This window comes from Camelina sativa, chromosome 20 (assembly GCF_000633955.1).
Source record: "Camelina sativa cultivar DH55 chromosome 20, Cs, whole genome shotgun sequence".
NCBI classification, from domain to species: domain Eukaryota; kingdom Viridiplantae; phylum Streptophyta; class Magnoliopsida; order Brassicales; family Brassicaceae; genus Camelina; species Camelina sativa.
The window spans coordinates 7,538,280-7,548,369 of NC_025704.1; the positions used below are offsets into that span (position 1 = coordinate 7,538,280).

Below are 10,090 nucleotides of genomic sequence, written 5' to 3' on the forward strand. Positions count from 1 at the left end.
CAGGATCCACCACGTCTATTTCAGTAAACCCGACCGTTCTCACTCCTTGCCGTGCCTTCAGCCTCGCTCGATCACTCGCCGGTAAACGATTCCACTGTGGCTTCCACACGCAGGAAACGACTACACCGGCCGCTTCTGTTAATCCGTAACCGTGACTGATAACGAAACCGATTGACTCGGCGCGGAGGAGCACGGCGGCTGGAGGTGGAGCTCCGGCGGTTAAAATGTTGACGGGACGTTTTAACGGCTGATGAGATTGCTGAGTCGCAGACAACATGTGGAGCACCACGGGAGCTCCACACATGTGCGTGACGTTGTGATCACGTATCAAACGGTAGGTTAACGGCGCTTCGAACTTGCGCAAACAGACGTTAGTTCCTCCGACGGCGGCGATTCCCCATGGATAACACCAACCGTTAGCATGAAACATCGGTAGACTCCATAAGTAAACCGGATTTTTCGGTACGGTCCAATCGATTAGAGAATCTATTGACATTACGAAAATACCCCTGTGGCAGTGTACCACTCCTTTGGGTGCCGAAGTCGTACCGGAAGTGTAATTAAGCACAATCGGATCCCATTCGCTTACGGGTCGGATCCATTTGAAACCCGGATCACCTCTCTCGACAAGATCATCGTAAGTGTAACTGAACTTGTTACCATCAGCCACGTCAGCACCTCCTCCTTCCTCTTCTTTATCGGCGATGAAGACTAGGATCGGCGGATCAGTCGTCATCATCGAGATAGCTTCGACGGCTAGATCGTGAGAGAAGACGTCGACGAAGAGAAGCTTAGATCCAGAGTGGGTGAGTAGAACAGAGACAGTGCGTGCGTCGAGGCGCGTGTTGATGTTGTTGAGGATTGCACCAGACATGGGAACAGCGAACTGGAGCTCGTACATCGCCGGAGTGTTGGGAGAAAGGACGGAGACGACGTCGGACCTTCCGATTCCGAGTGAAGACAGAGAGGACGCGACGCGGAGACAACGGAGGTTAGTTTCACGCCACGTGTAAACGGTGTTGCTTCCGTAAACGATGGAGGTACAGTCACCGTACACAATGGCGGCTCTCTCTAAGAAACCTAACGGCGTCCACGGCGGAGAGTTAGCGGCACATGGCTTCATTGCCTCCATCTCTTTCTCTTCTCGAGTGGGGAGTAATCAAAGAATATACAGTCTGGTTATTATTATCTATAGAAGAAAACAAATTAAAGAGTCTCCATGCCATGATGTTCAAGATTACGTGACCATGATGCTCTAACAGCAAGTTTATTGGGAGGTTCATATAAGGGGAGTTCTTAAATTTTTTATGAATTAATTGTGTACTGTTTGGAATATAAGAACCTATGATCTCTTAGATAAAATTTTCTCTTTTATTGGTAGGTTCTTATTTTGGATCTCTTATTTTTGAAAATATTGTTTCTTATTTTTGAAAATATTGTTTTTTAAAATTTTAAAATTTTAAATAGAATAGAAGTGGTATAAATGTGTAAACATTTAAGATTTTATAAAAATAAAAAAAAAATATTTCATTTTTATTAATTTTCAAATATACAAAACATAATAAAACATTAATACATATTACAACAAGAGTCACAAGAGTCAGATATATTATTATGCCACTGAAACATAATTCAAATCGCCTCTCATGCATCCTCATGAATCCAGATTCAATCGCAACCGAGAGAGAGAGCGCGAGAGCGAGAGAGAAAGAGAGGAAAAAAGAAAAAAATCGAAGGGGAAATGTTTTTTTTTTCCTTTTTGTATTATTCTTTCAACCAACCGAATGGTGACACGTATCGCCCCTTAAACCAAGATTCAGTCTCTTATATAAGGAGAGATCTTACCATTTTTATTCATTTCTGATTAATTTTTTTTTAACAAAAGACTAAGAGCTCTTCCCTGAACCCCCGATAAATAAGGCCTTACTAACCGTACCCACAAAGCCGGTTGAAGAATTTAATTCTACTAACGCGACCATACTATAAAATACTAGTTTCTGCTTTGCGATGGACAATATTAAATAATTTATAACCGAGAAAAATATACTAGCAGCAGTCCATGTCTGCTTTCGTGATGCGTCGATGAACCGGCCCAAAACACATGTTTTTCCGACTCTGACGTTGTTTATTGCGACGCAAAGGACTTTACTCACTAGTGGACAACCCACACAATACAAATCCCTAACTAGATATTTTGGATATAAATTCAAAAAAATAGCTACACTGTTAGTTGGAAATTTATTATCTTCCCTTTCAACCACATCATATAAATGTGGACGTATGTGATGTGACCATACACAACTACGTACTAAAGTACTAAGTCCAATGTTTAAGACTTAAATATAATTTGCTAATTGCTATGATCCTTTATAATATGTTGTTACCTGGCACCACAACTTTTTCTGTTTGCTGATCGTCACTCAAAGTCACATTTAAGTGTAATCTTCCTAAAGCATCTAAGAACAAAGGGAGAATGGCGAATGAGGAGGAGGAGCCGTTCAACTCAATGGTGCGTGTGTATATTCCAGTCACCGGCAATGGACTATTGTGGGCTACAGAGCCGTGCGAAGGTTCAGAAGTATGAGAAGCGAACAAAAAAAAATGCCTTTGTTTAAATAAAATAAAAACGTCTACAAAACTTAACCACTTCTGTCTCATAATAGAACTAATTAAAAAAACGAACTAAAACAAAAGTACTAATTCTTGAACATTTGTCTTCCCTTTTTCTCCACGAAATCGTGAACCAAGCTTTCAAAATCAACATCTCTAACCAGTTCTCTTTCGATAGATAAAATAGCTAAGTCACTCAATCTTTCTTGAGACATACTCGAACGAAGATATGATTTGATCAACTTCAGCTTTGAAAAACTCCTTTCAGCAGTTGCAACCGAAACTGGGATCGTCAACAATATTCGATAAGCAATGCACGTGTTTGGATAACAATCTTCAACTCTTTTCAAAAAGTCTAACACTTCAATAGGCCTTTTAATCTCTTTTGGTAACGCTTCTCTTAGAACTTTAAGTTCATAGAAAAGATCATTACCAACAACATCTGACTGATTTTCGTGAGTTAGATTATCTTCAAGATTAGCACAAGAAACCATCAAACTATCATCACTGGCTGATTGCAATTTTTCCAAATCAAACAAAAAACCGAATATTTGTTCGTACCTCTGAAATTGCTCAAATCTTGTCTCAAGTGAGTAGAGAGCTTGATCCATGATTTGGATGAAGTAGTCAATCCTAAAGCTCTCCTCGGGTGATAATGTCACACTTCCCTCGACATTTTCTGATTCTTCACCATAATGTCTTTTTCTTTTAATCACCCGCTTTGCTTTTCTAGGAAATACAGGATCAATCTCCAAAGATTCTGCAATTTCTTTAGCTTCAACTTTTGCTTTCTCAAAGCCTGACTCTCTATATTTTTTAAAATGAGAAACCAGCCCCTTCAGTTGAGAAATAGCTACATCAATGTTCATGTCTTCTGACTGCAAACTCTTGCTCACAATGTTAACAACAGATAAAAGATTATACCAAATAANGATAGATAAAATAGCTAAGTCACTCAATCTTTCTTGAGACATACTCGAACGAAGATATGATTTGATCAACTTCAGCTTTGAAAAACTCCTTTCAGCAGTTGCAACCGAAACTGGGATCGTCAACAATATTCGATAAGCAATGCACGTGTTTGGATAACAATCTTCAACTCTTTTCAAAAAGTCTAACACTTCAATAGGCCTTTTAATCTCTTTTGGTAACGCTTCTCTTAGAACTTTAAGTTCATAGAAAAGATCATTACCAACAACATCTGACTGATTTTCGTGAGTTAGATTATCTTCAAGATTAGCACAAGAAACCATCAAACTATCATCACTGGCTGATTGCAATTTTTCCAAATCAAACAAAAAACCGAATATTTGTTCGTACCTCTGAAATTGCTCAAATCTTGTCTCAAGTGAGTAGAGAGCTTGATCCATGATTTGGATGAAGTAGTCAATCCTAAAGCTCTCCTCGGGTGATAATGTCACACTTCCCTCGACATTTTCTGATTCTTCACCATAATGTCTTTTTCTTCTAATCACCCGCTTTGCTTTTCTAGGAAATACAGGATCAATCTCCAAAGATTCTGCAATTTCTTTAGCTTCTACTTTTGCTTTCTCAAAGCCTGACTCTCTATATTTTTTAAAATGAGAAACCAGCCCCTTCAGTTGAGAAATAGCTACATCAATGTTCATGTCTTCTGACTGCAAACTTTTGCTCACAATGTTAACAACAGATAAAAGATTATACCAAATAACCAAGGAAACTAAGAACTCAAAACTTCCAATTCCATGTGTTTCACTTATTGCAAGACATTCAGCTTCACTCTGCTCTTTCGGGTCATCACTATTTTCAGCAATATACACTAACGCATTCATGATTTTAGGAGCCTGAAACCGTATTGCCTTAACGCTTTCCACATGGCTCTCCCAACGAGTGTGTGATAAAGCCTTAAGTGTAAGGCCATCCACGTGATCTTCAAATATTTTCCACCGCTTAACTGAACATGAAAAGAAGTTATAAGTACACTGAATAATCCCAAAAAATGAGATTGCCTTTGGAGAAATGGTTGCCATATCACAAAGTGCAAGATTCAAACTGTGACAACTACATGGTGTATAAAACGCCCTGGGATTTATATCAAGAAATCTTTTTTGTACTCCCTTATGCTTTCCCTTCATATTAGAGCCATTTTCATAACCCTGTCCCCTCACATCATCAATTTTTAAATCAAAAGCAGCCAAAACAGCTTGAAACTTAAGAAAAAGTCTTTCACCATATGTATCATCAACTTTTAAGAACGTTAAAAAATATTCTTCGATCCTCGTTGAAGTTGTTGAAACATCTACACATCGAATGATGACAGTCATTTGTTCATGATGACTAATATCTGGAGTGCAGTCAAGAATCACAGAGAAGTACTTTGCACTTTGAATTTTTTTGACAATCATACCTTTGATCTCATTGGCTAACAAAGCTATTAACTCATTCTGAATTCTGTTGCTGAGATAATGATTACGAGATACACCCTCTTTATATCTTCTTAGATGCTCAATCATCACAGGATTAAAATCAGCAATCATCTCTATAAAACTTAAAAAATTCCCACAACCTTCTTTTCCAATTTTCTCGTTGCTTCCCCGAAACGCTAAATTTTGTTTAGCAAGCGTTTTCACCACAATAATAATCCTAAGCAACACTTGTCTCCAATGAATTTTCTCTTTGTTGAGTTCATATTGAGCATATTTGTCAATGATCTGATTCTTTTGCAGCCTGAGATCTAGTTCAGCCCACTGTTTCATACACAAAATGTGTTCACGACTAGATTCATGTTCTTTGAGCCTTCTCATAACATTCCTCCAATCACTAAAGCCCGTAGATGCCAATTGACTATTGTCACTGTGATTGAACAATTTACAACAAAAACAAAAGATCTTGTTCAAAGACTTAGAGTAAACTAGCCAACGTCGATCTTGTTTTGTTCCATCACCCATCTCTCTTGTATAATGCAAATGTGAAAAATGTCTCTTAAGACTATCTTTGGGAAAATTATGATCAAGTGGCAGTCTTTTTGATGGACCTTGTACAACCATAAAATCCCTCCACTCATTCCATCCCTTTTTGATGTTTTCCCAATTTCCAGGATCATATATGTCAAAAAATCCACAAGACTCCCTCAGATTATCACTCTTCTGATGTTCATTCTTATTCACATCATCTTCTTCATTCACTGCATTGACATCTTCTGGTTCAACACCTGCTTCTTCTCTTTGATACTCATTTATATTCTCATCCACTCCATCATCTCCAAGAACCACATGTTCTGTATCATTATTTTCTACTAATCCATCAGAAGGTGCAGGTTTTTTGAAGTACCTGAATAAAGCGTTCTCTTGAGATTTTGCTTGGTCATCTTTCATTTTTCTCTTTTTTCTGTTATCAGCTCCACAAGGTTGATCTTTTTTCTTTGAAGACATTGCTTTGCAGACTGCAGTAAAGAAAAAGCTTACAATGATTACGCTGCAATTTTATAAAAGACATTTAACCAAAGCAACAAAGTAAAATAGCAAACATTGGTGAGGAAACATTGAAGAAAAAATTTGTTACTGTGTTACCTTAGAATCAAGAGATGATGAAGCTTTAACAACGAAAGAGAAAAGAGCTATCAAAACTGAATTGTAAGTTTGTAACCCTAGTTGGCTAGTTGTTTGTTAATTAAGGGGAAGGTGCCGTCAAAAAAAACTTCAGCGTATGTCATATGTGTGTCTAATTCTTCTTAATTTTAACATATTAAGCCCATATTTAAATTAGATTGTAGACGGAGCCCATATTTTGTTTCTAATATTGTAAGAATCATTCATAAACCCATCTTTCCTATTTGTATTGTTTGCTTAGGATAAACTCTATATAACCTTAATGAATATATGCCCCTAATTATTTTTTTTTAAAAAATTGGATGCCCGAAGCGGTCGCTTCATTTTCTATAACTGGTGCACGGCTCTGGTGGGCTACGGTAACTATTATGGGTTTCAAAATGAAGATTAATCTTGACGTTGTTCTTGATGCAAGCATCCCTCGTTTCTACAGCAAACTGGTACCCGCTTATATACACATACACATGTTCTTATAATATTATACTTTTAATTATTATAGATAGCGGGTACTTAACTTCTATGTGGAATTTAACATATTATTTGGTCTCTCTAATTTATCTTAACTTTATTTATTTTTTGAATGAATATAAAATTTATGGATCATCACACGAACTCTTGGCGTCGGGATCGGCTTCTTGAACATTTCGATTCGGCAGATGTCGCTTTGATAGAGGCTATTCCCTTCAGTAGTCTGCCGATGGTAGACTCTTTAGGGTGGCATTTTACAAAGTCTGGTAAATATACGGTTAAGTCAGGATATGAAACAGCACGTCAGGGTATTCCAAACACTTTCTAGGCTAGTGGGTGTGGTCCTGAGATCACCCCGCTTCTTGCTAAGGTTTGGCAGGTTTATTGTCCCCCAAAGCTAAAACATTTCATGTGGCAAGTGCTATCGGGTAGTATTTCGGTGTCAGCCAATTTGAGACGGAGGGGCATAGAATGTGACGTTGGATGTATGCGGTGTGGGGCGGCTGAGGAGACTGTTAATCATGCTATTTTTGTGTGTCTGCCTGCCCGTCAGGTCTGGGCTTTGGCCCATGTTCCTGTGGGGCCTAACCAATTTCCAACGGCTTCTATTTATGCAAATGTAGATCACTTTTTGGGACCTACGAATCCGGGTTCCAGTGTAGCGGTTTTCCCGTGACTTATGTGGTATATCTGGAAAGCAAGAAATGCTTGTGTGTTTGAGAATCAGACGGAACGGCCGGATGATATTGTGCAGATAGCGCAAGGAGAAGCGACTTCTTGGTTTCAGGCCCAGGTGGAAGATTGTAACAACCTGTCCCGTGGACCCTACTAGCCCACCGCTAGCTGCCCCAACGGACCGTCCGTGAACCCTACTAGCCCACCGCTAGCCGGCCCAACAGACCCCAAGCTGGCCCTGCAGGGCATCGATCCTAACCCATCACTGTGGATATCCAAATCCACCAGTAGGTTATTGGTGCGCCAGGCGTTCCTCGAACCCTGGTCCTCACCCTTTAACAACCTTCCCACAGGACAAGCTGTCACCAATTGATCTGCAGGTCAATTGGTGGCAACTTGTCTTGTGTGAAGGTTGTTAAAGGGTGGGGACCAGGGTTCGAGGAACGCCTGGTACACCAATAACCTACTGTGGATTTGGATGAATAGTTCCATTTGCCCAGTGAGGGGTTAGGATCGATGCCCTGCAGGGCCAGCTTGGGATCTGTTGGGCCGGCTAGCGGTGGGCTAGTGGGGTCCACGGACGGTCCGTTGGGGCAGCTAGCAGTAGGTTAGTGGGTTTCGCGGGACGGGTTGTCACAAAGATGAGGGAGAGGAGGTTAATCCCTCTCCTATGGTTCCGGGTCCTCCGCTCCATCGACGGAACCCTCCTCTTCCATTGGTTTATTCAGGCTATCGATGCTTTGTTGATGGCTCTTGGAAAGAAACAAATGTTTTTGCGGGTGCAGGATGGTTTTGTACTTCTTCGCAAGGCTCCCCACCAATTCTAGGAGCAACCAATTTTTGGCGCAGTCTATCTCTTCTACATGCAGAAGTGGAAGCTTTCAGCTGGACGATGCGGTGTATGATTGGCCACGACTTTAGAGAGGTGGCTTTCTTTACGGACAGTTTGGATCTGGTGAAGATGGTGTCTTCCCCTCAAGACTGGCCGGCCTTTGCAACATATTTGGAGGGAATCAAGATGGACCAGGCGGAGTTCTCTTCTTTCTCTTTATTTCATATTTCTAGAAATGCAAATGTAAAAGCGGATTCTTTGGCTCGCCAAGCGCGCCTTTCTCCGCATCATGTTTTGTTTGTAGGCGACTTTCCTTCAAATTGGTTCGTTTGAGCTGATTCTTTTGTTGACAAAAAAAAAAAAGTAAAATTTATTCAACCAAAAAAAAACCATGTTTACATTATATGCATCGTTTGATAGAAATAAAATTGAAACAAGTAACTATTGTAAAGAAAACTGAGCCAAAGCACTAGCCTCTCAAGGCAAACCAAATGCCCGGCCGAACCATCTTCAAGCTTAGGGGAACTTGTCTTCTTGACAGAGCATATATCTATTGCGGACTACTTTATCTATTGATTTGATAGTGTAATCAGGTGTCTTAGGAATCTCACCGTGCAGCCTCCCGTTGCGTTCACACCATATTATTTATGTGAGCGGATGATAAAATGGTGCAAAATGGATTGAAACAAAAGTCAAGTCAATGTAGAAGACCATGTAGCCATAGTATACATAGATCCACAAGATATATAGGTGAAGATGGAAAAAGTTTCGTCCATGATTATATCTCACGTAATTCCTCTTGATAGATCAAGGCCCTTGTCGTACATTCATATTCTTAAGTCAAAAACTCAGATGCTGACGCTGTCGGTGTAATTAATAAGATCTCACCATTGGTTGGAAGATGCGATGTCCTTATAATTAATGTTATCTTTTACTCGCATCTACCCATAAAACATCAGACTCGGGCACATATTCTCCTTATAATTAATGTTCCCTTTTACTCGCATCTACCCATAAAACATCAGACTCGGGCACATATTCTCCTTATAATTAATGTTCCCTTTTACTCGCATCTACCCATAAAACATCAGACTCGGGCACATATTCTACTGCTATTCTTCCCAGGCCTGGCTATCCCTCCCGTCAAATGGTAAGATGCGTAGCCTTAGAAACAAAGGCTGGTTCTTACGTTTTCGAAGGATGCAATCTAAAAGGCCGGTGAATGTCATGTGCATTTAAAAGAGATTTTAACACCGAACTGTCTCGCTGGATGAGATTAAACTAATAAAGAACGCAATGAACATGGTATGTTATGATTGATGTTCATAACTAACTTCTACTCGGGTTCCCTCTCTTTCTCACTTCTTGAACCGTCAATATGGTTTACAAAACCGATCCATTGGTTTATCGAAAAATATGATGGCTCGAAAGAAGCACTCTTATTACACGGCTCTAGCTAGAATTTAAAGCAGAATACGGTATCATTAGAACCAGAAATTCAAACCAAACTCAAATAGGAAATATCATAACAAAAAAGATTTGAAGTGTGGGGTAATGAAGATATGGTGAGACGTGGAATATTAACCATCAATGATAAATTTCTGGTTTTTCTAATCAACAATAAATGATTGATTGGCGGATCAACTAAACGTCAGCCTCGTGGGTCATTTAGCAGCGTACTCTCTTTTATTATAGCCGTTCGACTACTGTATTTACTTCTCAAAAAAACTGAGGGACGAATATTTTAGGTCAAGCTATGACGTGATTTGCTAATTATCTTTCTTTTTTTTTTTTCTCACGATATTATTAATGACTTTTTTGGGTACATACTACTCCCTTTGTTTCAATATAAGTATAAAAAAGTTTAGGCTTTTTTTGTTTGTTTCATTTATATAAAAACATTTCAAGTTTCTATGCA

The 10,090-nt window shown here is 39.4% G+C and overlaps 2 protein-coding genes and 2 pseudogenes across 4 annotated transcripts in view; all 4 read right to left on the minus strand.

Moving 5' to 3' along the window:
* LOC104769896 (probable acyl-activating enzyme 5, peroxisomal) overlaps positions 1-1,334 on the minus strand; it is a 3,601-nt gene extending 2,267 nt beyond the window's left edge. The window contains exon 1 of one of the 3 annotated variants that reach the window (XM_010494217.2): positions 63-1,334. In XM_010494217.2, coding sequence (XP_010492519.1) covers positions 63-1,132 — 1,070 coding nt within the window. In that variant the 5' untranslated portion in view covers positions 1,133-1,334. Of the gene's footprint in view, positions 1-10 lie in introns of all 3 variants that reach the window. The other 2 variants (XM_019241730.1, XM_010494216.2) reach the window with 2 other exon arrangements.
* Positions 2,803-3,242, minus strand: LOC109131363 (annotated as a pseudogene).
* On the minus strand, positions 3,562-4,001 carry LOC109131364 (annotated as a pseudogene).
* LOC109131154 (zinc finger MYM-type protein 1-like) lies at positions 4,078-6,020 on the minus strand. Its single transcript, XM_019241815.1, has 2 exons — positions 4,200-6,020; positions 4,078-4,098 (listed from the first exon to the last, which is right to left on the minus strand). The coding sequence occupies exons 1-2, from the start codon at positions 6,018-6,020 to the stop codon at positions 4,078-4,080; spliced, it is 1,842 nt and encodes a 613-aa protein (XP_019097360.1).

Bases quoted from the DNA above. Each gene is read 5' to 3' on its own strand.
- LOC109131154 (XM_019241815.1), bottom strand. From the start codon at position 6,020: ATGTCTTCAAAGAAAAAAGATCAACCTTGTGGAGCTGATAACAGAAAA. The intron at 4,099-4,199 runs GTTTCTCATTTT...TGTATTTCCTAG, and splicing joins TTTCTCAACTGAAGGGGCTG to AAAAGCAAAGCGGGTGATTA.